The 24,563-nt window shown below is 47.3% G+C and overlaps 3 protein-coding genes across 9 annotated transcripts; 1 reads left to right on the top strand and 2 right to left on the bottom strand.

The window, feature by feature from the left end:
* The first annotated feature begins 268 nt into the window (after positions 1-268).
* Positions 269-3,258, top strand: LOC120894559. 2 transcript variants are annotated; one of them, XM_040297220.1, is made up of 5 exons: positions 269-387; positions 455-634; positions 714-884; positions 1,020-1,174; positions 1,256-3,258. In XM_040297220.1, the coding sequence occupies exons 2-5, from the start codon at positions 534-536 to the stop codon at positions 2,194-2,196; spliced, it is 1,368 nt and encodes a 455-aa protein (XP_040153154.1). In that variant the 5' UTR covers positions 269-387; positions 455-533; the 3' UTR covers positions 2,197-3,258. The 2 variants fall into 2 exon arrangements, with proteins under 2 accessions (XP_040153154.1, XP_040153153.1); XM_040297219.1 differs by having other exon boundaries at positions 269-383.
* LOC120894561 lies at positions 2,205-2,901 on the bottom strand. Its single transcript, XM_040297222.1, has one exon. It carries the CDS (start codon positions 2,698-2,700, stop codon positions 2,239-2,241), a length of 462 nt encoding a protein of 153 aa, XP_040153156.1. The 5' UTR covers positions 2,701-2,901; the 3' UTR covers positions 2,205-2,238.
* On the bottom strand, positions 3,012-23,645 carry LOC120894558 (uncharacterized protein CG45076). Of its 6 annotated transcripts, none has more exons than XM_040297214.1 (10): positions 23,344-23,638; positions 16,689-16,718; positions 15,301-15,627; positions 14,255-14,370; positions 14,021-14,172; positions 13,200-13,256; positions 12,090-12,251; positions 5,219-5,417; positions 4,933-5,149; positions 3,012-4,865 (listed from the first exon to the last, which is right to left on the bottom strand). In XM_040297214.1, exons 1-10 carry the CDS (start codon positions 23,425-23,427, stop codon positions 4,215-4,217), a joined length of 1,995 nt encoding a protein of 664 aa, XP_040153148.1. In that variant the 5' UTR covers positions 23,428-23,638; the 3' UTR covers positions 3,012-4,214. The 6 variants fall into 6 exon arrangements, with proteins under 6 accessions (XP_040153148.1, XP_040153147.1, XP_040153149.1 ...); XM_040297213.1 differs by having other exon boundaries at positions 15,256-15,627; XM_040297215.1 differs by lacking the exon at positions 13,200-13,256 and having other exon boundaries at positions 15,256-15,627; positions 23,344-23,641.
* Positions 23,646-24,563: the final 918 nt, after the last annotated feature.

The following is a 24,563-nucleotide window of genomic DNA, read 5'->3' on the forward strand; positions in this document are numbered from 1 at the left end:
CACCAATTTAATTGATATTATCTAAAACAATCAATACCGAATTGAAATTCGCCGCAGTAAATAGCACCGCGCAGCACGTGCTCGTTGGCATCCACGCGCTTGCTAGTGCAGGGGAAAGAGAATGGGAACAGCAACAAAAAAAAAATCAATACCAAACACCCACGAAATGTGCCTCGTGACCGTGAGTGTAAGCTTGGTACTGTTTTCCCGCGCTTCCGTACGGTGGGATTTTCTCCCTCCCAGGATTGCTAGCGCGCTACTTGCGGTGGTATAGAATATTATTGTGTCTCCACTCCGCAACAGTTCTCAACCGACCAAGCAAGCGTTGGCATCAGCGCCGTTGCCGGAGCAGCACGCATGAACGGTGGCGCATTGGGCAGTGTGTAGGTATATGACGCGTAAACAGCGCGTGTGGTAGAATTCAAATAAATCGATTAAACATTCGCTCATCCAGGGCGACGTTACATTTTTGCAACATTGTGCGGTAATTGTGGTGACAGAAAGTGTCCGCTAAAAAAGAAAAAAAAATAATTATGAGCAAATCGCCTGCAAGCGTAGTGTCGTCCGATGAAACGCACAGTGCCAGTGATGAGTCGCTGGTCATTTCGGCCGCCACTTCACACACTTCGCTCAGGTAAGGAGGGGGGGGGAGGGTTGACCAACAATGTTTCTGCCATTGGGTGCAATTACAGCAGTGTATGTGTCCCTTCCAGATCGGTTGGAGTGACGAAAGCGGTGCGCAAAACATCCAAAGACGAACCGTCCACGGCCGGAGTTCCGATGGTCAAGGAAAGACCACCGTGGCGTCCCGCAAGCCTTACCGCCGTAGTAGTGCCTCCGCCACCGAAACCCGACATCAAAGCGCGGCTGCTTGAAGCTTCCAAGTGAGTGGTTCCCCACAGGCATTCTGCGAGCGTTTGTGTTCTATTTATGAAACGGCGTCCAAAAATAGCCAACCCCAACCACGACCCCGCACGTGTGCGTGAGAAGGGTTTCAAGCAGCGTTTGCATCGTTTCAGGCGTATGCGTCGCGTCAATGCAGTGGTGCAGACCGATCCGGTGCACACGAAGCTGATGAAGGAGGTGTCCACCGACGAGCAAACCGATCTGATACCGTTGGTGGACGAGGAAATACTGACCGATGGCAATCTAGTGATCCGTGAAGTTGGCAACTGTAAGTAAGGGGGAGATACGGATGGTTTTTTACTCAAACGTGTTGCTGAAGTTTGTGTGCCATTTTCTGGGTTTCTTTTAGTGATTCTGACACATTCCGTTGCGCAGATGACGGACGGGGTGGAAACGTGCGACAGCGGAACCCAGACCGCCATTCCCCGGAGTGGAATATCGTTCCGGAAGTTCCTCGAACCAATCACCGGCCACGAGCAGATGGTGAGCCCGGTAGCTAGCGCCTTGAGAACACCGGAAGAAGATCAGCTGGAGCTCGAAGGTACAAAGACGGAGTCAGAACAGCAACACACGAAGCCTTTGTTCTCCTGCACCGAGCTGGAACCAGCGGGCGAGCGCTTTCCGAACGATCCCACCGAACCGTGCTCGTCGCAAAGTGGCAGCGACAGCATCAAGGAACCAAACACGCCCGACCTAATCAGTGCGACCGTTGAAGGTGACCCATCGCCACACCGGACGGCCGCGACACTGCTCGAAACGCCCACGTTCGCGGCCTGGCAGAATCTCGACTTTTCCGACGAAGAGTCGGAGGGTTACGTGCCCCGGGAGCTACCCCGCCGACCGATCGGTGAAGGCGATCGTCCGTGGGCCGACTTTAAGGATCTGGTCATCGGGTCGCGGGTAGCGAACATGCGCCTCTCGCCCGTGCCGCCCCGCAAACCGCGCGCTCCCAATCAAAAGACGGTGACGTGGAGCGACCGGCAGCACCGCGCCGTCTCGAAGCTGATCAACGAAGCGTCCGCCCTGGTAGACATGTTCGATCACGTGTCGCTGCTGCTCGGGCCGGACATTACGCTGCACAAGCTGCCGCCTCAGCAGGATTTTCAGCTACCGCCGGCAAAGTGGGAACCACTGCTGACGAAATCGTGCGATCTGCTCGAGGAAAAGTTGGCCCAGGTGAGGCATCTTTCGGTGAGTGATTTCGAGCGGCAAACACATGAACCGAAAATTTCGATCACATCTTGCACCAACTCGCCGATGCTGTCGGATGTGGGACCGGCGGATATTTAAAAGATGAATTCTTCTAAGATAGCGCTTCATTTTATTCACTGTTCATACCCACCCCTTCGTTGATATCAGTTTTACCGCAATTAACAGACCCACGGTCCACCAGCATGTTTGGGACCTTGTGGTGCCACTTTTTGGTCCATTGCAATCATCCTCTTCGCACTCCTCGCAGGCGGACATTCGAAACGCCGAGCTGAACGCCTCATTACCCTGCCGGGACAGTAGGGCACACTCGCCACTAACGGCACAGCCACGCCAGATACGTTGCGGCGCTTCGCTGGCAGTTGGAAGGAGACGTTTGTAGCCACAGACCGGTTGCACTGGATGATTGGTGGCGCTGAATGGTTGGCAGGAAGTTTTCTCCAGCACGGCAAGATTGTCACAATCTACATCACTGCTATCGGTACTGCAGGTATAACACTCCAAGCCGTATGCGAGCGGGAAGCACAGCAGTGTGGTAGCAGCAGCTAGCAGGATCGTACACGGCGAAGCTAAGGCGATCCTCATCTCGTTCAATTGCGTGGTGCGTTCCTTGAAAGTCCTACCGTTCGATTGACCAGCCACGATGTGAAGGTTTCCTCTAAATGTGCTACTGATTCGACCCAGACAGCTTGAGTGCTTGAGACTGCTGCGACGCTACAGATAATGCGTGGTGTGGTACTCGAGCTAATCCTATGATAACCGGAAGACCGGTACCCAAACAGTACAGTGGAAGGCCAACAAATACGATACGAGTGGCTCGGGAGCGGCACTACTATTAGCACTGACAGTGCACTGGACCAGTAAAGTACAAGCCATTTGGATTCGATTGTGTTTGATTTTTTTTTAAATCTTATTTACACCTTTATTTTCTTGTCTTATCGATCGGCAATCGATTGGTGGTAAACTTAACAATTCAACAAGAACAAGTATGCATAACGTAAAGGAAACGGAAAACAATCAGGCGTGAAGAATGTAACGGAACGGAGACGACAGATCTCTTAGTGTATAGAGTCCACTGGCTGGCGACCAGCAGCATAAATGTAAAGATAACTCAAGAAATGCAATAAACAAACAGAAATGTAATGCAGTGTGCAGTGCTTTGAGAAAGCGACGGACAGCGACACTGACCCTCAGCTTCGAAAAAGAAAACCTAAAAGCGGCCACCACGGTCTTTTGCTAACCGATCGCACTCCGCATGTCGTGGCTTAGTATCGAAGTACGGGGAAATAGAAGAAAGAAATGCACTCCCTAACGCTTAACAACGTGTACGGTTCAGAGGGAAGCTGGCAGAACATCACACCGAATGTGGGGCGAGGAAATTTGGGGGTGAACGGAGCCGGAAGCATGTTCGCTCGAGACACTATCCGTGTTTGCCCATCCGAGTTCTACCCGATATAGACTTTGCAGACCGTTGCGCTATATCAATCGAATCGGATCGGATACATTTTCGTTAATTATGCTTCTACTTGTTATCAGTTCCTTTTCCTCACCCCCTCTCCCGTGATGCGATATATCATCCCTCAAAACGGTATTCGATCGCGTCGGCGCAATCAGGATTGGCAGTAGGGTAGCGCTTTTGCGCATGCTAGGCGAGTCTCTGGCGTTGTTGTTTCGAAAATGCAGTACGCAGCCAGTAGCGTGCCTGGTCTCTAACGTTGGCTGTAGTACGCCACGACATGGGAAAATTTCGTTGAACTACTGAATTTAAAGTTTTGTTTTTGTTTGCGTTTTTCGTTCGAATCTAGGTCCCGCAGCACTGGTGTAAATTTTTCTCTTATTCTTTTTTTTTCAGCCGTTCGACCAGCTTTTAAGGCAACAATTGGACATGTGCGGGTAACATAGTAGGAAAGTAGCGCACTAATTTGGCTACAATAGTCGTTGACATGTGTACATATGTGTGTGTGCGTTTTGTGCTAAAATGCTAGCTAGCTATCCTAACAATAATTCGGAAGAGAGAGAGAGTGAGAAAGTGAGACAGTAAGCCCTAGCCCTTAGTTCTAGTGAGTGTGGCGTCCGGAACACGTGCGTAGCGTGTCCGTTCACTCGGCAGCAGCAGGACTCTCCTCAGTCTTGCTCTCCTCGGTGGCGGCAGGCTCGGCGGCCGGTGCCTCTTCTGCCGGGGCCGCTTCGGCGGCGGCTTCGGCGGCCGCCGGGGCAGCTTCACCCTCGGCCGGCGCGGCTTCACCCTCCGCCGGTGCGCCCGTCTCCTCCAGCTTGGCGGCCTGGCGCTTCAGCAGCTCCTCGTCCGACTGGGCGATCGCCTTCAGCTCGGCAATCTCCTTGGCCAGCTCCTCGTTGTTCTCCTCGATCGCCTGCTTCTCGAGCTCGTTCAGCCGCGCCAGCTCGTCCTCGCGCACCTTCTGCGCCTCGGTAATGCGGCTCTGCTCCTCCTCCGCCGCCTTGCGCGCTTCCTCCTCGGCGGCCAGGCGGGCCGCTTCCTCTTCCGCCGCCTTGCGGGCCGCTTCCTCTTCGGCCGCCTTGCGGGCGGCTTCCTCCTCGGCCGCCTTGCGGGCCGCCTCCTCAGCCTCCTTGCGCTTGCGCTCTTCCTCCTCCTTGCGCTTCTTCTCTTCCTCCTCCTTGCGCTTCTTCTCCTCCTCCTCCTTGCGCTTCTTCTCTTCCGCTTCCTTCTTCTTCTTTTCCTCCTCCTCCTTCTTCTTCTTTTCGGCGGCCTTCTTCTTCTTGTCTTCGGCCTGCAAAAATGGAAATGGCATGTTAGGGACTGTGTGTTTGCTGCATACACGCAGATGCTACCACTACCTTCTTGGCTTCCTCCACCAGACGTGCTTCTTCGGCCAGGCGGGCCTCCTCAGCAAGTCGTGCCTCCTCGGCCAGGCGGGCTTCCTCGGCCAGGCGGGCCTCCTCGGCCAAACGCTCCTCCTCGATGCGGCGGCGCTCCGCTTCTTCGGCGGCCAGACGCGCTTCCTCCTCCTTACGTGCCTGCTCCTCCTGGCGAATGCGTTCGCGTTCGGCGGCCCTAAAGAATGAACGCAAATGTTGCAATGTTGGATGGTTCTGGAGCAGGAGATATAAAATTGCCACTTACGCCTCCTCCTTCTTCTTGGTTTCCTCCAGCAGCTTCAGGCGCTCCTTCTCCAGGTTCACCGGTTCGTAGCGAAGCTTGTTCAGCTCGACCACGCGTTCGAGCGCCTCCTGCTTGTCCTTCAGCTTCGAATCGGTCGGATCGTCGTACAGCTTCGGGCAGTTGAACTTGCGCGTCGGGCGAACTGGATTTAATTTTCCTACTGTTGAGTTTCAAGTTCGATTCCCATCGGGGAGTGCGGAGTCGAGGGCCAAGGAGCGGTCGGATCGGTTGCGATACAGGTGGGATGCGTTGGGTTGGTTGGTTGGTCGGGCAGGCAGGGGAAACGGATGGATGAGAGAAGAAGAGATATCTACAATCAGGAAGTCGGTTCTACAAGCGACACTACGATGAGTTGGCATGTGTACTAGCAGTGGATAGTTGGTTCATATTCGTTCATTCGTTTTATTGCTTTACTCAGGCAGAAGCAGCGAAGCGACAAAGGGCGTTGCCATTGGAAACACAACCCGGAAGGCATGGAAAACGGAGGGGCGCGAACGGTCGGCTCAACGTGTCGGTTACTAGTCTGAAGTTTCAATCTAGTAATCCGTGGAACCATTTCGATCCTCGTTTTCCTTCCCGGAGTGGGTTTGGTTCAAGTGCCGGAGGGTGAAGCCGTGAGATGAAGGACAAAAGGACACAATGAAATTAAACACACACTACTAAAAAGAAGATAGGAAGAGCATGCAGAACCCAAATCCAAAACGGATAATAACAATTGTTGTTTACATCGGTAAGTTTTTAACTCAGTTTTACATTATGAGATCTCTCATGGATATCTCTGCGAATTTGTGAACAGCAACGGTGGTTCAATAGTGCGCGTTAGTACAAGCCAATTCCATTGCATCCACAAGCAGCATGCCGGCTAGGGTTAGGGTGGCACACATTCCAGAGCATTGTTTTGAACTCCTGCAAACCAACCAACGTGTGTAGGAAGGCCGTGGTCTACTTACTTTGATTAGCTGTTAGAACATGTTTCGGGGGGCTTTGAGGAGATCACATTCAGCAGGGTGGCTCTTACATGGGAAGACACACACTCGCGCAGACGCAGAAGGAGTCAGAGTGGGGGAGAGAGAGAGCGAGAGAGAAAGTGCGAGCGTGCGGTATCGCGATCGTGGAGTTGTTGTTGTCGAATTGTTTTGTTTTATACAGAGGGGCGAATGAGTGAAGAATGGAATTAAAAGTGTTTTTGTTGTTTTTGTGATTTGTTTCGTACGTGTTCACGTGACGTTCGAAACAAACAAAACGACGAATAAAGTGGGGTGATAGTGTAGGGGTAAATGATGGGACAAAGAGAGCCTAGAACAGCTTCCTAGAAGGCGCGATCTCGTTACTGTAGATCTCCATTTGTAGATGGCATCTGTTATACAACTAGGTTCCGCTAATTCCGACTCAAAGTTCTTTACAAAAGTAATACACAAAAAAACATGACACTAAAAGATTGCTGCAGAGTGCCACAGTGAAGATAGCAGAAGAGAGAGAGAGAGAGAAACAAGAAGATACAAGGTAGATACTACACAATCACAGCGACAACCACTATTTACACGGGTTTTTAGAAGACGATAGAAGACTCTACAACATTGCAGCTACAATAGAAGAAAGAGAGATATATAGAAAAGGAATAGAAGTGAAAGGAAAAGAAGATAACTCACACCCGTAAAATGCCTGTCAACTAACCATCCCCCAGTGAGATCATGTACGTTCGACCATCGATCCATTTTCGGAAGGGCGTCCGGGATAACACGGACCAAAGTGGAAATAATTCAATAAGCTAACAAATGGCTTTGTTTCCCATTAGGTTGACAGTAAATATCGTGTATCTTTTTCACAAGTTTTAAAAATGAGGCGATTCGTTTCACATAGTTAACTTAAAGCTGCGGTTGAAGTGTAAAGCTAACGAAAGAAGTTTGATGATTGCAATCGTTCCGCCTACCCTGCTCCTTGCTTGAACGCAGGGGGTGGCAAGCGGAATACTACATCCGGTAAATAAATCTGTGCTCTAGTAGTTTTTGTATCGATAAACTGTAAATATAGTGATGCATCTGTTAAACTATATATATACCCTCGCTTGCTGGCTAATGGAACATGAGCTGAATCAATAGTTTAAAAGTACACAAACGTACAGTATTCGTAGATAGCGATTAGATATAGAAAGCTTTCCCCTACCCTTCGGGATGATCGTGAGCACCCTGTGATAGTTTCCACGACTGCTGGAATCTACCTAACTTGATGTGAAAGTACTGGCGTTGGTGGCGCTGGAATTCTAAACTAGAGGTTGCGTTCGGTTGTATTTGGACGCACGCACGTAATGATCGCAGAAGTAACCGTTGAACGTTAAGTTGAAAGTTCGAAAATGATCGTTAAGAGCAAACCATACCATTAGTTCGTTAACCATTTTTGGCAAAGCGCAAAGCTGAGCACTAACTCTAATCTCTGTTGCGGTTACGTTCAGGCAAAGGTTTTAGCGCCTCAGGTATGTTGTTGGGAAGAACGTGCGATTCGTTAAAAGAAAAAAATCCCTCAGGCCGATTTCATATCTCGCAATGAGCAGCCAGTTGGTAGAATGACCGCCGGGCGAAGATCGCACCATTGCTACGAGCTATATTTAAGCGGCTAGATTAACGTCACTGCTATAGATGCCCTTCTTGTCCCCGAGCTTCGATTTGCGAACTTCGGTTTTTGTTTCTGTTTCCTTAACTGGAGTTGGCGATTTTTGTTTTTTTTGGATACGGTTAGTGCGCCGTTGCGTTAGGAAAAGTTTGTACCAGAGAGTGGGTGTGGTGTGTGCATAGGGCGTGAGGTGCATTGTTTTAAAAGAGAAAAAGAAAAAAATAATATTATGGGAAAGATTATATATATAGAGAAAGAGAGAGAAGAAGAAGAAAAAATACAATCATTAGGATCACCAAGTAGGAGCTGCTTGCCTGTCTGCCTGCCTGACTGTTTCGTGCTCGATCGTTCCCGCTCTCTAATGGGTACGATCGAGCATGGGTTTTCTTTTCAGTTTGTTTTATTTCGCCAGGCAGAACATTTCCCCCATACACACAAAGAAACACAATGTATTAGATGACGGTGTGCTAGTATATAAATCGACGTTAAATACTGGCGAAACGGTAGTGGGTTGATGGGTGGAATTTTGATGTTAGTATTGATCTATTTTTCGCCAACCGGCACGTAAAACGCACCACAGCTGACGTTGTATGTATCGTAGTGGACGGGTAGTGTAGGTAGTGCTTGGTGTAATGGTGACGAGCATCACAACGTTAGCCAGAAAGACCGATGACTGAGGAATGGATTACGACAGCAGGCGAATGAACGCGGCGCATTTCGTTTGCGCGCAAAATATTACTCACAGAAAGTCCCCGTAATCCCATAATGAAAGAGTATGTGTGTTTGTTTGTGTGGGAGTCTACAGCCTCCCACAACTGACGTGGAAAATTACGCGACAGGTGTACACACCAAAATGGTTTCATGCCAGATTGTGAACCAACACATCCCTTCCCTTCTAGTAACATACACCCCGATGGGACCGAACCAGCCGATACTCGCGCCGGTTGGTGGTGAAGTGTGCACAAAGATGTTCTAAATTAATCACAAAACCCCGCATCCTTGCCGGTCGCGCACAAAAAAAAACAGGCTGGAAACACCTACTTACGAAAACAAACGGGGACAGGGAGTGAACGAACTTCAGATGCTGCGATAGTTTAGCCAGACAAACTTGCCATCGTACATTTTGCGCTGGTTCGGGTTCAGCATGTTGTGGTAGGTACGGGTGTGTGTGGGGTAGAGGTGCTGACGGTAGAGATTGTTCTTAATTTTTACTAAACGTTCGCGACGTTTAAAATAAAATTTAGTTTAAATTTTCAAGACAAAAAATAGGAGAAAAGAAATAGAGCCACATTAGAAATGGGAGACTTTGGCAACGAATAAACAAACTTGGACGTAACATACAAGGAGTGTACAACAGGATGGCTGACATTTGGGAGCATTTTTGTAGTAGTTTAAATGACAGTGGTTTAACCGGAGCTTGTATTAATCAATGTTCTAGTTTCGGGGAGTAATTATTGAGGAAACAAATTTACGTTTGATCACCAAAACCAACAACCAAACAATACACAATACAGAGGGTAACTCTACTAAAGTAAATGACAGTTACTAAGGCAACTACTAAGAAAGAGCTTGGGAGTGTACACTTGCAATGCGCGAACCTGTTCAGTGTAGTATAGCGTTGTTGTCTGTTGTGTGCGGTACGTGTGGTGCGTGGATTGCCGTAGGTACTGCCGAGTTCCACCACGCTCGATTCGCTAGTACACTAGGCCTAGCCTCGGGGTCTGTGTTCAGTGTCGTCGCCTGTTCCGGCTCTGCAAGAGCATCAGCGTACGCTTTGCGTTTCTTATGAGCGTCGAGATTAGAAGTTTTCTTCGGTAGCTTGCTATAACTGTGCACCGAGCGATCGTGTAGTGAAAGTGTTGTGCGTTGTGAAAGTAAACAAAAGAGCATGTCAAAAACGATTTCAGTTAACCAGGGTGTACTGTTTGGGTTGGGTGCTAGCCCGAGCAATGCGAATTCCCCGATTCCCCGGATGAGTTAGATCGCTTGAATGCGCGAACCTAGTCCCAAATGCGAGTTTTTTTCCGGAAACCCCTTTTTGTCAATTTACTTGTATTCCTCAAGTGCCTCTTTGGCAGCCCTCATCATCGATCTCTGGACCCGCTGGTGGAGTTTGCGTTGGACTCTCGCAAATACTGTTAGTATAGGACGGTGATGCCAAACGGTCGGATGTGTCATGGTGGTAGCAGTAGTAGTAGTAGACAGTAGTAGACAGTTGTGTATACGGAAGAACGTAGTTTGGGCGGTGATTTGTCGGTTGGAAAAAGGAGCAACGGGTTGAGAAATAGATTCGTATTTAATCATTGCTTAATAAAGTGTAGCTGTACGTGTTTGCTTGTGTATATGGTAATACAATACAGTGTACTACTGTTTGGTTTGGGTTTTTAGCATGGTTCAGCATTTATTGAGCGCCATTTGTTTGGCCATTTAGAGTATAAAAAAAAGATGATTTCCAAAACACAACTTCTAGCGAATAACGGGGTTTAGTAACGGGAGGGAAAAGGAATATTGTAAGACGATCGCAACGATGGTTTCCCAATCAGGTACACAAACAGATGAGAGAACAAACGAAGTTTAATCACAAACGAAACACTCTCGTTCCATTACCGATACGGCCTAGTGATACTGGTTTTTTTGTTTGGTTTTGTTTAATAGGAAGTGGAGATAAGGTGACTTAAGGCTGGCCTAAGGATACTCGTGAAGGAACTCCTTAAACTCGTCCGGTACCTTGTACGCATGGTTCAGGTAGTACTTTTCGAGATATTTCTTAATTTTCGTGTTTACTATAGAGGCGGCGGGAAAGAGTAGAGATAAAGTAACAATAGCATCATTGCACATGGTAAGCGGTTCGATCAAATATAATATTGAAAAAGAATTTCTCTCGTCAGCAAACAACCACGATGACGACGCAATGAGTCGTAACGCTACTGCGCGCGTGTCCTCTTAGTCGTTTCGTTTCGAGTTCGTTGCGTTCGCAACCTTAGTACAGGGCGTTTAGTAGATACGGTACGAATAGTACGAAGTGATTGGATAGGCAAAGTACCGAACAACGATCGATGGTGCAGTACTGTAACGGTAGCGTTCTAGAAAATGTACGAGTTTAGACGTCCAGACGATATGAAACAAAACAAAGGAAAGAGATAAATGTAGAGAGAAACACAGAGAGAGAAAGAGAGAAAGAGAGAGAAAGAAAAAGAGAAACAGAGTGATAAACATTACACAGCTACGAAGGTGAAAACGAGGTTTAGCATACAAATGTGGGCCAGCTCTTGGAAGAGAACCAAATTGTAGTTTCTTCGCCCTGCCGATCTGCTTGCGGTTGCAGCAAAAGTAGCGCACTGGAGGATATTATATTTTTAGTGCAATTTTGAAACGCTTCACACATTCAGTGAGTAGGTAGCAAAACAGTAAAATGGGGGTAAATTGGGTAATCGAAAAAAAAAACACATTGACGACGCCGCTTTTGCGTTTTGCGCGCTGCGAAGGGCTAGCTTGTGCATCTTTAGAGAGAGAAAAAAGCTTCCCGCAGGTTTTAATACGTTGGCTGCTGGTTGGAAGCAAACGAGGCGCACATTAACCATGCAGCGCGACTGCCCCACCCGCCTGTTATTTCGCCATCGTTATTTGCCTTTCGATAGGGATCTATCACTAGCGAGGTGGTTGCGCTTTGAAAATCATCATCATTCGTTGCTGAAAGTGAGGAATCGAATTTGTGCTTAGTTTGTTCATTTCTTTAAATTTTTGGATGCATGACGGTTTCTCTGTTTCTCCTCGGAAGGACGTAGGAAGGACTCAAATGGGGGGAAAAAAGGCACTTGGGGTACGGTGGGTGAGGACAAATTGTGGGTGTTGTACCGGGGTTGTTGGTTCGGGTGTTGTTTGTATCTGTCTTCTATGCTTTATTGTTCACACCACGGTTCACACAGTAGCCCGTTTGGTGGTGGCGTCAGTGAGGGTAGTGGTGAGACGGTGAGGATGCCCTGGTCAGGGACGGGAGACGATCGGTCCGGTGTGACATCGCGATCGCTCAACGACGATCGGTGCGAGTTGGTGAGCGGTCGGGTCGGGTAGTCGGTAAGAGGGCATGGCGTATGTGGTTGTTGGTGTGGTGAGGATGGTGATGATGTTGGTGGTGGTGGTGTTTGCTGCTTCGGAGCCTCCGCCCGCACCGCCTGGCGGGCCCTCGATTGTTTGTCCTGCTGGCGCCGGACCCGTTCCCTCTTACCTTCCTCCACATCGGCCTTGGCCTGGGTGCGGTTCGACTTATAGTACGACATGACGTTCACATCCTTGCCGACCTTCGCGGTATCGTAGTTATAGATACGGGGCTTGGTCTTCGGGTAGGCCTGCGAGCCAATGATGCGCGTACTGGCCAAATGGTTCTTGCCTGGAGCGGGGTGGGGGGTGGGAGGAGTTTGTGCCGTCGTATCAGGGACAGCCAACACACCAAATCCGCCACAAACACATCCGGGCGGGCGATTCGATTGTGTTGGATTGTGTTGAACAAATCGACCGCACATCGAACAGCGAAACAGAGAGTGTGAGAGAGAGAGAAAGAGAGAGAGAAAGATAGAAAGAGAAAGAGATAGAAACAGAGAGCAGATACCCGGTTGCGGTGGTGGGACGGGCAACAACAACAAAAAAAAACGGGAGAAAGGAAGAGAAAACAGAGAGACACAGGGTTTCGAATTAAGGTGAGGCACGAATACTTTCAGCACGCAGCACGTGAAACGCGTGTAACGTTCGAATGCTTTAGCATAACAAATACAGTGTCATAACTACACTTTGGATTTGTTTAAATTTGGCCAAAACAAATAAAAACGCACAACAGGCAGAAGAACATGGTGAGACACAATGAAAAGAAATAAAAAACAAAACAGCACAGATCGCGTAATGAACAAATGTAACAAACTTCGAACACAAGCACCCGGAAACAGAACATCAAAGTTGAAAAGAAAATGAAACGAAAACAGAAACATTATATGCATTCCAACAAAAAAAAAAACAAGTTATAACAGTTAACAAGGAAAGAGTTAAAGTCCCCCGAGCCAAATGAAATAAGTTCGAGGTTGATCGAGGTTCAGACGTTGAGTCTAGGAATGCTTGGCCAGAAACAACACATTTTCACTTGACGGTATCGAGTTGACGTCGATTCGGACATGCTCTGAGCAATTCTATTGCCCACTTTCATACAGTGTTGCTGGTGCGGTTAACACAACTCTTCTACCCTTGAACCAATCGTTAATAACATCACGTTTAGCAGTTTTACAATCAACTTCTTCGGACAGTTTCGATCAGTCACGTACACGTAAACGTTCGGGATCACTATACTAACCCTCCTCATCCACATAGTAAGTGTAACGCCACAGGATGTCATCCAACAGTACATATTCTTCGGTTTGTAAAATCAAGTTTGTACAAGATCCAAACGCAAGTATGGTTTAGAAAGGTTGAATAGTACGGCAAATTAAAAAAAGAAGATAAACACGCACACACACACAAATAACAACAAAAAACACATCAAACAAACCCCCATACAACCATAAGAAATGTAACGTTGCAGCAGTTGTAGCAGTTGTGTAGTAGCAGCGATATTATGTTGCAAAGCGTACATCCAACCGGAGTAAACCAGTGGCACCGGGGAAGTGATTTAAACAGCGAGTGAAGGAAGAAACAACAATATGGTAAGCGATTGCAGAAAAAGAAAACAAAGTCAATAAAACGAAACTAAACGCGACACACGAACAAAATAGACAAACAAAAAAGATCAAAGAATAACATAACGTTCGAACACAACTGAGATTTGATGACGAATGCAGCCAAGAAACGGAAATAACAAATGAAGCAAAAGCAGTTTGAAGCATATTTTCAGCATAAAAGGGGATAGAGAAATGCCATGTTTTTTTCCTATTATTACCAATGAAATTTCAAAAAAAAATTGGAAGATTTTGGAAGCTCTATAGAAAATCGAAAAGGGTATTTAAAGGGTTTTTTTAGATTTCTTTCTAGCAGGAAGCTTCTACTATGTAAGAAAGAGGGATTTTGATATGTTTTCTCTCTGAAGATAGGAAGAGAGACACCGGCCTCGGATGGAGAGACGGATGGGTGTGGACTAGAAGGGAGGTTTGAAATTGGCGTTCAACGGTCGGCACTTACCGACATAGCGCGACGCTGGCGAATGATATCTAGCCATGGCTTCGATATCGTTACGGACGCTGCGAATCGGATCGGTAATGTGGCTCTTCACATAGGTGTCACTGTTCAGGCGGTTGTGCGTGGAGAACGGATCGTACACCCACTTCTTCGGACTGGTGGACAAGTGTGGACAAAATACAAGTCAGTTAGTGAAGGTCGTGAAGGCTTCCGTGATCTGCCGCTCCCAATACATACTTCGGTTCCGGAGCAGCCTGAGCGATCGGGGCCATCAGACGGGGAACGGGATCGTTCAGCTGGCGCAGCAGCAGTGCGGTCGAGTTGCGGATATCGCTCTTTGCGTCCTCAAACTCCTACAGACGCAGGACAGTGCAGCATCAAGCGAAATCGAAGTTTGAACCGTAAAATGAGAAATTGCTTATTAGTTTGCTACGAACGACGAACACCAGTAACACTACCAACTGCTAACGGTAACAACCGCCGCGGGGCGGAAACGGGCAAGCTGTTTTAATAAGGATGCTTTAGGACGTTTTAAGTTGCTCGGGGTTGCTTCTTTCTACAAGCGAGGGAAACGAGCTCCAGCGGACTTACGACCAAACGTGAGCGGGAGCGGGGGATCATCAAACTATGCATCACGCAACACATTGAAGCTCACGCTCACAAACGAGGTAAACGGTCCTAGTGGGCAATGCAATGGAGACGCATGGTAGCACGTGATTTTGACAGCGCAGTGGTTGGTGAGTTGAATGAAGTTGTGTATGGTGTGGCTGCGTACTTTTTAATTTGTGTTTGATTTGCGTTGCGTACTAAAAGATTTATACCTGCCACCTGGGAGGTTACAATCTGTGCAGTACGAAACGGGGCAACGATTTGTGAACTTTGCCAGCAAAACTACGAATGTGGGTCAAGGTCATGTGAGCGTTTCCCTACACAGCTTTGGGCAGTGTGCACGCGTGTACTGATGATAGTGTTACTGCACCGAAAAACAGCGCTTTCCATGTGTTAAAGCTTTTCCGAAACGCGATTTGATTTGCCGGTTAAAAACGCACCCTTGCGCTAGCGGGCTAGAATAGCGCGGGTAGAATAAACAGAAGGCAACACAGTCAGCGAGTTGAGCGAGTTAAGGTTTGGTTGATACCGGCGTGGTGTGGTGGTAGTATTTACTGTGTGTTGTATAGAGAGTAGTGTCTGGCACTTCGGTATACTTTCGGTCGGTGCTGCGTGTTTCCATTGCTTACCAAGTATGAGGGCGAGTTGTAATACTGCTCTAGGGCACTACTTACAGGACTAGCGCGATATTTACGTTCAATGCGATCGAATTCTTTGTTGATGATCGACGGGCGCAGGTAGGGCGAGCGGATCGTGACGACCCGGGCCGGCGATACGATGACGCGGGCCGGCGAACGGATCGCCCGCACGGTGCGCATCGGCGAGCCGAGCACGCGGACCGGCGAGCTGATCACGCGCACCGGCGACCCCAGCACCCGCATCGGGGATACCACGATCCGCGGCGGCGACGTGACGACCCGCGTCACTGGAACAAGCCGCTTGTGCGCAACGTACGGCATCGGTGTGCGGTACGTCGTGGTGGTGGTGGTGATCGTGTTGAACTGTTTATGGGGATGGTGGTCATGGATAGTTTTGTTGGTTCGTGGTGGTGGTTTTGGTGTGTGTTGTTGATGAGTGTCGACATGTGACCAATAGAAACGGGGGTTGATTTTTTTTTTGTACACGGCATTATTTGTACACACAAACACAAGACAAAAAGGTACGAAGGTAACGATGGTGGTGGTAGCACATTGGGATGAATTGTGGTGCAACGATTTGTTGGTGCAGATTTACCGAAACGAATACGTAGGAGGTGTGTGAAGATTGGTGAACACGGTAAAGGCGACGATGAGATAAGAAAACGGAGAGAAAAAGAGAGAGAAAGAGCAAGAACATGGGGCAAAAGAAATGAAGAACGCATTAGAGACTAGAGAATCTATTATTTACAAACACAAACATGAGAAGAAAACGTAGTCCACCTTGATCGCTAGTTGATAAGTAGATTGCTAAGAATACTAAACTAGATTGTCATCATTTAAATAACGCTCTTTTTCTCATTTAACTCAATGCTATCTACATAAAAAACTATAAAATTTGGATCGACAATTTGATGTAAGAGCTAAGAGGATGAATGGGCGAAAATGCTTGGATGTACTACGACATATTGTGGTATTCAAAATTCTACATTCTTTGCAGAAGGATACTATATGTTTCTTACTTTACTACTTTTAGAAATGTGCAAATTATAGCAAGAATTGTAATCTATCATGTTTTACTAAACTGTTAAAATGGTAACTAAAATACAAAACTAACAAAATTATATGTACTAAAACTGTACTACTAATTCACGGTTCCTTTTAAGAGAACAATATTTAACAATCAAAATTTAGAATGCAAAATCAACAAACAAATGTTGAAACGTGTATTGAAAAGATAGATGTGAGTCGAGATGATTTTGTACAGTTTTGTACATATGAATTGCAGATCTAACCCACTACAACAACTACCCGCAAAAAAACAACGTTCAATATACAGTGGTGAAAGAAATCGGATACATTGGAGTGAAAAACTTCGGTGGAATCTATCCTGTGGGAAGTAAAAGAAAACAAAAGAAAATACTTACGCGTGGCACTCCGGAGTATCGCAGTGGAGTCTGTGAGAAAATAGTGGGGGGAGAGAAACGGACGTTACAATTATTCTCAATTCTCATTCGTACGGGTACGGAAAGAACGTGAAGAACGGTGAGATCAGATGAGAAACGAACAGGTGTGTGGAGTAGACTACAAAGGAAAGAAGATGAAACGCAGATTGTGGAGGAACCGGGAGTTGAAGGTGAGGCAAAGAAGATACAGTGATTGGTACAGATACAGCTCATAAAACGGGAGTGAAAATGGCGTTGGAAAGAGGAAAGCGAACGATACAAGTAGAAACAGAAGAGAACGTTACAGCAAACAAACAACGTAGATGTACAAAATGGACAAAACAAAAACTAGCAAACAAACATATACAAAACGAAACACACATTCACATACACACGAGAAACACTTCAGACTTTCCGAGAAGTATTTGTTCTGGCAGATGTTTCTCGTTGAATAAATACATAGAAAGTGTAAGTAGGTGGGTAGTGTGAGTCTGTGGATTTGACAGTTAGTACAGTGGAATAGTGGAACAGCGCAGTGCGTAGTATGGCTGCGTACGTTACGTTTATGCTGTTATGTTTAGGTTGTTCAGGGCAACAAGCTCTAAGGAAGTTTGACAGTTGCGGGCAATGGGTACGAACGCTTAATTTTAAATAGATTCGATTTGATTTTAGAACAAATGTACGCATTGATTCGTTTGTTTTTGTTGTTGTTGGAACATCAGTCTAATAAAATCCTTTTGTATGAACAATATCGCATTCCACTGTACTAAAAGCCGTCCGCAGTCCCCCCTTTTCACTACCTCCCTACGCTACGTGTGTGTTTTTATGTGTGCGTGTGACACTGTGCCTTGTTTCCGTACGTGTTTGTGTGCATTTCGTATGTCCATTCCATATCGAACCAGCAAAAAAGGAAGAAGGACAAAACAAAACAAAAACACAGGCTCGTTTGGCGATTGGAAAACAATTTGTTCTCCATATCGGTTTTCCGGCTTTATTTTAATCAAACATTTGATATTTTGGATTGAATTCCGTTGGATAGTAATATGATTTTCACAAATGTAATTCAAATTGCTCAATTTTCTTGACAATATATGCAGAATATAAATATGAGATACAATAAATAACGGGTTAGTACCGGTGCACCAACTAATACTCGCTAAGGCGGGTTTGAACTACTAAGTGACATGATGTTACTAAGGTCTCCCGTAAGGGTACTTATAAACACGGTGCATGTGCTACGCTATAGTACAACAGGATCCCTCGCTATCTGCAATCCCTCTTCCTGGGAGCAACCGTCACTGGTAGCTCGACCCGGACGAGCGTGTGAGGAGCGTGTTCGAGACAGTTGGTGATAGTGCTGAAGTTTAGAAACGTTTTCACAGTGGGAGGGGTTAGTATTGTGACGATCGAAGGCCCCTGCTCGAAGGAAGGAAAAGTATACAAACACAGAATACACACACACACAGACACACAACACAGAAGCCTTCGATGGTTCGCGTGTAAGGGTTTCAGGGTCGTCCGGCGTAGCGTTTAGACGCGGTACGAGTAGTGCCGGTAGGTGGTACCATGCGGCAAGCGTCCGGAAGTGGTCGAGCTGTAGCTGTAGCCACCGGGGCCACCGCCCGTGGTCGAGGTGCGCTCCGTACTGTACGAGTAGCCGCCCGGTCCGCCGCGGCTGTTGCGTTCCGTGGTCGACGAGTACGAGGACGTGGAGGTGGACGGGCGCGAGTACGGATTGGATGAGTTGGCTGACTCGGTGACGGTCTTGTAGGTCTTTGAGTACGTGTAGGACTCATCACGACGCGGCGTCGACGTCTCGACGGTCGTATAGCGTGGGGTCTGCGAAATGCGTTCGTTTTCAGTTTGGATATGTTTTGTTTTGTTTCTTATGTTTGCGGATTGTTTTTTTTCTTGCTTGTTTTTATTATTCAAATGCTTGGGCATTACATTATCAATGCGCCGGCTTTACTGCTAGCTTGCGGGAAAGGCAAGGGGAAGGAAAATAAGGAGTAAGGTGATAGGGAGGGCAGGAAAAGTGTTCGCTTATCTGTACTCTGTATCTGTGCAAAAGCGTTCACGTTGCTTCAACGCAGCTTCACACCAGTTCTTCTACTCGTTTGGAGAAATTGAAACAAGTTTGCAAACTATTCCCATCTTCGCGGTTCGTTTCGTTCGATTAATGATGTCTTTCGTAGCTGGCGGCGCATTTTGTGTGTGCATGTGTGTCTAGTTTAATACTGTTCTACTAATGTGACCCGCCCTCTGGTGGCTAATCCGGCAAGCAACACGTCCCCATGCCGTGCGCCCTCTAGTGGCGGTAGTAAGTGCGAGCATAGCCCGGCTCGAAAAACATCACGTGCCGGCGCCCTTCCTTGACCGGGGCCGTCCCGTGCACGCGGCGCAACAGCGTATCCACGTTGTCCGCGTCCGTCGTGTGGCCGGTCGCCCGATTGTACTCCCGGCGGTGCAGCTCGTTTGCGATACGCTGGCGGTTCAGGTCGCGCGGCGACCGGTACTGGTCGATCGGGCGGGCCAGAATGCGCGGGTCCGGCTCAATTCCCTCGCGATTGATCGCCTCCAGTATGGAGACGCGGGCCTCCTTGCGCGGCTGCCGCTTGCCGTACGCCGTGACCGGGTCCGGTATCAGGCTGGGCCGCGGCACAAACGGCACCTTGTCCCAGTCGACACCGCGTCTCTGTGAAGAAGAGTGCAGTTTGCAGCAAGTGCATGTGATTGATAGTGGTCGGTGAGGTGGTAGGGTGCGGTTTTTTTTATGCGGCAGGCGGGCACACAGTGGGAGGCCTTCGTGACGCAGCATCGAAGAGGTATGGTTAGGGTGGGGTTTTGGTGGTCCGGATGGTTAGCGTTAATGGCAGTGAGAGTTTGCATTGCTTTTTCCTCCCCTGCAAGTGCGTTGATCAGGGCCAGCTAGATGTCAGCAAAGTAGTGTGCCACTGATGCCAAGTACGTAAAAGGGCATGAAAATAAGAATTTTCCAAAAAAGCTACACAACCTTACTGTGCTACTCATAGCGAGTGTTGGAGTTGTGAGAGCGATCTATTCCTACCAGTTAAAAAGCACATTTTTTTAACTTCAAAACTATACTCTGCCGCAAACGTTCATCCTCTAAAATGATGGACAAAGGAAACCAAACAAAAAACAAAAACACCCATTCCACACCCATCTGTCTCCCTTTCCGGCCATCCCGACAGCCCGACCGGCCAATCCACTCCACGTTCGCTTCGAGTGTGAGGTGTAGCTTATTTTTGATCATCCGACCCATTACCCAGCGTGTGCTGCTGCTGGTGGTTGTGCTCTGTTTTTGTGCGGTACATTCCGCGCACACCGAGCGCATTTGCGTTTAAAAATAGCATTTGCTCAGTCTAAAGTCTACCCACCGTCGGGTAAAGCGGTCCTTCCTGTCGAATGGAGCACCATTCCGCACCCGCAGCTGTGTATGAGGGTGTGTGCCTTTTTTCTGTGTCTTTGTTTTCTTGTTTTTCTTTAGATAACCCTGTACTTGCTGCCGTAGAGAGCACTCCACAAATGATAGCTACTCCACTACCACCATCACCACCACCACCACTACTAAGTGTTTGCCGCGTCGAAAGTACAAGCGTGCGACGTTCGCCCTTGCGCCAGACAACATATTTTTAGTTTGACAAATGAGCGAATGTGTGAGATTTTTATGTTTTCGTTTTTGCATGCTCTTTTTGAACATTTTATTTTTCTACAGCTGGTATGTCAAAACATTGGACATTATTTTAAATGTATTTTTGGAAAAATAATTTGGATACACTGTAAAAATACTGCTTTTATCTTTTTTCGCCTCATCGCTCGCTTAGACGCGCATACGCCGTACGCAGCCATTTTTCGCCTGACCGCATTATGGCGCCTCGTAGTAGCGCAAAATTGTGTCATAATTTGGAGCGCAAGTTAAGCTATTTGGAATACCAGTGTGGGGTTTTATTTTTAGCAACTGTGATCCCATTCTCACACCGCTGATGTTGCGCGCGTCACACATACTCACACAGGTACGGTTACGGCTAGTTTGCAGCCATTGAACCTGACCCTGTTTGGTTGAGGTGGTAATGGCTTTTTTTTGTTCAAACCCATCGTCGTGCTGTACGCAGCCACACTGCAAAATTCGCCGGGGCAAAGCAGGTTGTGCAGGCTACTTTGATGTGTACCGAGCGCGGCGCCAAAGCCAAAAGCGCCACCATTTCAAAAGCAGCCCAAATTTCACACAATTCCTGATAATTATGCTAAGGGGAAAGCCGTGCGCCGTGCGCATCCATTACGCGGGAGGTTCGCATTCTGTTTCGCATTTCGCCACCGGGCCACAGCACTCGGGCGGTGCGGATTAAATATAGAATTCGTCGTGCCACGTTTCTGCGCTGCATTGAGCCACTGGCAGACAGACGTTTGGCTTGGCGTTTGGCCACGTTTGTGTTAAGACTTCGAAGAACAAAACACAACTCGAAACGATATCGAGTTCCGGCATTACGGGGGGCTTAGATGGTGTGCTATAAAATCCGGATCGACTTGCTAGTGCCAGATGGTGTAACGATCGGGGAGGAACGAGCGTACGGAGCTCATAAAATGTTCGACTGTTTGTTCCGTATCGCTTCGAAAGGGGAGCTAATTTATGGGGGAGAGCCCCTTATGGTGACATGTCGCGTAGACGGGAGCTCGTTATATATATTCTTTTTCTCGGAGCGTAAATCTCGCAATAATGTCAGTAGCAAGATTTATTTGATTCGATTTTTTTGTTCGTCGTTTTTGTTTTGAGCGCTATACAGTTTAGTGCGATATTGTTCATGTTCGTCATGGATGGGTGGAATAATTTCCAAACGTGTCTCAATTTCTTCATACAAAAACAAAACAATATACATAGGTGTGTCTAAAGCTCTTTGTACAATACTAAGATAAAAATCCTAATTGTGAAACAATAACCATTTATAGTCCTGTTGGTATTTCATGGAGTTTTTTTTTAACATAAAAATTACATACAAAAATGAAAACACAAAATGTACACCAATAATTGAAAGGTAAAAGTTTAACAAGAGAGAAACAAAAAACGACAAAGTAACCAACATACAAACATGTACACGGTACAAAATGAACAGCCAATCATGAGAAAAAGGTACAAATGAGAAGAACAAAAACATAAATGGCCCGGTTACGTACAACCGTTTTACAGCCCTTGGGAAAATAGAGAAAATGGAGAAGAAAGTAGTAAAGTGTGTGTAATGTTGCTTTCGTTGTATGTCGCTCGGTGATGCCAACGATCCAGCACACTGGTCCAAAGTATTGTTTGTGGACCAAATGCATCCATCAGCAGATTGTGGGCGTAAAGTTTGTTTGTTTCACATTTGTACATGGGGGTGGTAGGGTGGTGTTTTCCTTCGAGCTTTCGAGTATTTTGTTTCTGTTGGAGCTTTAAAATGACGCACTTGACGCACTTTGGAACAGCGGATGAGTTATGTGAGTTAAATGGTGTGGTGGTGGTAGGAAGGAAGGAAAGGAACGGAATACACACACACACGCAGGGCCACACAAACACACGCAAGACACCTAAAGAGGAGTTAGGGTTAGGGAATAGAGTAAGGAGAGGGATGAGCTAGAAAAAGACACACAGCAAGAGGGACACAGACACACACAACCGTTGGACTGATCGGTGGCGCAATCGTGCTGTGTAACGTTCAGGACCAACCAATTCACCGTCTCCCTACAATTCTATTTTAGTACCGGTTCGTTCCGTTCCATTCACGTCAATGCGAGCTGTCTATCGTTTCCCGTTTTCGTTATCTTCGAACGTGCTGTATCGTAGCAGTGATCGTGAATTGGAAACGTACCGAAAAACACATCCACCTAGTAAGGTGGTTGCTTAACATTTAGAGTCTTTAGTAGCACTTTTTATGGCACGTACACTAGGTTTTTTTTTTCGAGAGTATTCGAGAGTGTATAACAGTTTCACAGTTTTTAGTACATTTTTTTGTTCCACAGCACATTTTTATCGACTACTAGAAACCACAGCACTTTGGTTTTTTGCTTTTTTTCATCATATCACTAAACCTTGGAGACGGTTCACTCAAAGTCACTGAATGTTACACAACTCACCAAGCGCACACTGATCGTCCCGGGGCGGAAAAAGGATCACCTTCGACCGAGTGAACGATCATACCGAAAGTCGTCGTTTGTCAGCGATTTCAAGATCGGATCGCAAACAGATTGCGATCTAGGCTCGCTGGCGGTATTGAAACTCCGAAATTGTATCCGTTTTTTTAAATAATTTGGCTCTATTTCACTTGATTTTGATCACTACCACAACGAGATTCGGTACCAGCAGTACACTCGGTCAGGGTTTAGGTACACTTGGAAAGCGGATCGTTGGAAGATGGAAAGGATCTTAAGGTGGTCGTGGTGTGTTTGGGAGGAGTTTTATGTGGATTTTGTTTAGTTCGATGTAGGAAGGGGAATAAAATAACTCATTCCACGCGGGAAAAAGTAAGAAATATAGATAGAGAGCGAGAAATTGGGAACACTTTTGCGATGGGTTGTTTGTGTGCGTGTGTGAGAGAGGGGAGTTTTATCGTAGGCTCGGTTACGGGATACGAAGGAAACGCATGCTTACCGTCACAGTGTACGAGGAAATCGTGGGACGGGTATAGCTCGAGCCAACCCGGCGGGTGGAGTAGAAGTCACTTTCGTAAACCATTGTGTTGTCTTAGCTGGACGCAACGCGTTCGGATATACTTTAGGGTACTGTCCTTTTGCTGGTGGCTCACACTGTCACACTACTACTGCTTTCCACCGGTTTGGGTGCACTTGCTGCGCTTTCGCTGGTCGAAATGGTTCTGAGCCGTCGCACACCGCTGTGTGATGAAGTAGTCGCTCTATCGGCGTCGGTTTCGGGGGTGCTTCGGGCGCTTGAGCGTGTGCTGGCCGTCGGCCAAAAGAGTGAGACGGTCTCGCGCGATCGGGAGTAAGATCCCCTCGGTACCCTTTGGCCGTGGTGAGCCATGGTGTCCGGAAGCGAGACACAAAACGCTTCGCGATCGAGCTGGATCGGGATGCGTCTGCGCTGTGGATGAAGTGAAATCGAGGCAACCAGTGCCATTGCCATGACGTCATGGGAGATGGTGGGACAGGTGATGGTGGGAAGCGACTGACAGTGTGTGTGTGTTTGAGCGTGTGGGCGAAAGTTATCGTTTTCGCCGAGTTGTTTATTCGGCCGCGTGTGTTGGTGTGTGAGATTTTCCGTTCATATTTTGCGAACGTAATCGCGACATTCATTGAATGCAACAAACCGGACAGTGGGCAGGGGAATGGTATGGTAGAATTTAAATATAAAAGAAACCGAATATACATTGCACCCCACCACTGAAGGACTTGTGTCTCGCACCAGTTCGAAAGAAGAGCAGCAAGAAAGCAAACTTTGCGGTCGCACGTAAAGATCGTGGTTAAAGGCATGCGTTAAAAGTAAACGAAAGTAAACGCCCTCTGTAACAATGGTACCAGGCAGTTGGTTCACTGTGTGCGGGATGGCAAAATTACGCTAACCACAAACGTCTCACCAATATGTGGCTTTGGTGCCAAGGACGCATCCATCGCAGCCGCCCCGACCGAAATTTGTACTGATTTATAGCGTGTCGTTCTGCTTCCACTTTTCCCTCTCTGTTTTTGTTTTTGCTGCACTTTTCATTCACTTCAACTGTCACCTGTTTGTCATTGTCCTCGTTTGAAAGCGGCAGCACGCCGGCGGCGCAGGATGTGGCAGTGTTGCCAGATATTTCTTTTTCTCCATAACTAGCCCGTCCGTTGATTGGCTGTTTGCGTCAGCTCGGATGGGGT

The sequence above is a fragment of the Anopheles arabiensis genome, chromosome 2 (assembly GCF_016920715.1).
Source record: "Anopheles arabiensis isolate DONGOLA chromosome 2, AaraD3, whole genome shotgun sequence".
Lineage (NCBI taxonomy): Eukaryota > Metazoa > Arthropoda > Insecta > Diptera > Culicidae > Anopheles > Anopheles arabiensis.

What these genes read in the sequence shown, in the direction of transcription:
- LOC120894558 (XM_040297213.1), bottom strand. Translation starts at nt 23,427, where the DNA reads ATGGTTTACGAAAGTGACTTCTACTCCACCCGCCGGGTTGGCTCGAGC. An exon ending in ACAACTCGCCCTCATACTTG is followed by an intron (nt 14,371 to 15,255) that starts GTAAGCAATGGA and finishes CTGCGTCTGTAG; the next exon opens with GAGTTTGAGGACGCAAAGAG. An exon ending in TTACTATGTGGATGAGGAGG is followed by an intron (nt 12,252 to 13,199) that starts GTTAGTATAGTG and finishes ACCCCGCTCCAG; the next exon opens with GCAAGAACCATTTGGCCAGT.
- LOC120894561 (XM_040297222.1), bottom strand. Translation starts at nt 2,700, where the DNA reads ATGAGGATCGCCTTAGCTTCGCCGTGTACGATCCTGCTAGCTGCTGCT.
- LOC120894559 (XM_040297220.1), top strand. Translation starts at nt 534, where the DNA reads ATGAGCAAATCGCCTGCAAGCGTAGTGTCGTCCGATGAAACGCACAGT. An exon ending in CGGCTGCTTGAAGCTTCCAA is followed by an intron (nt 885 to 1,019) that starts GTGAGTGGTTCC and finishes GCATCGTTTCAG; the next exon opens with GCGTATGCGTCGCGTCAATG. An exon ending in GATCCGTGAAGTTGGCAACT is followed by an intron (nt 1,175 to 1,255) that starts GTAAGTAAGGGG and finishes GGTTTCTTTTAG; the next exon opens with TGATTCTGACACATTCCGTT.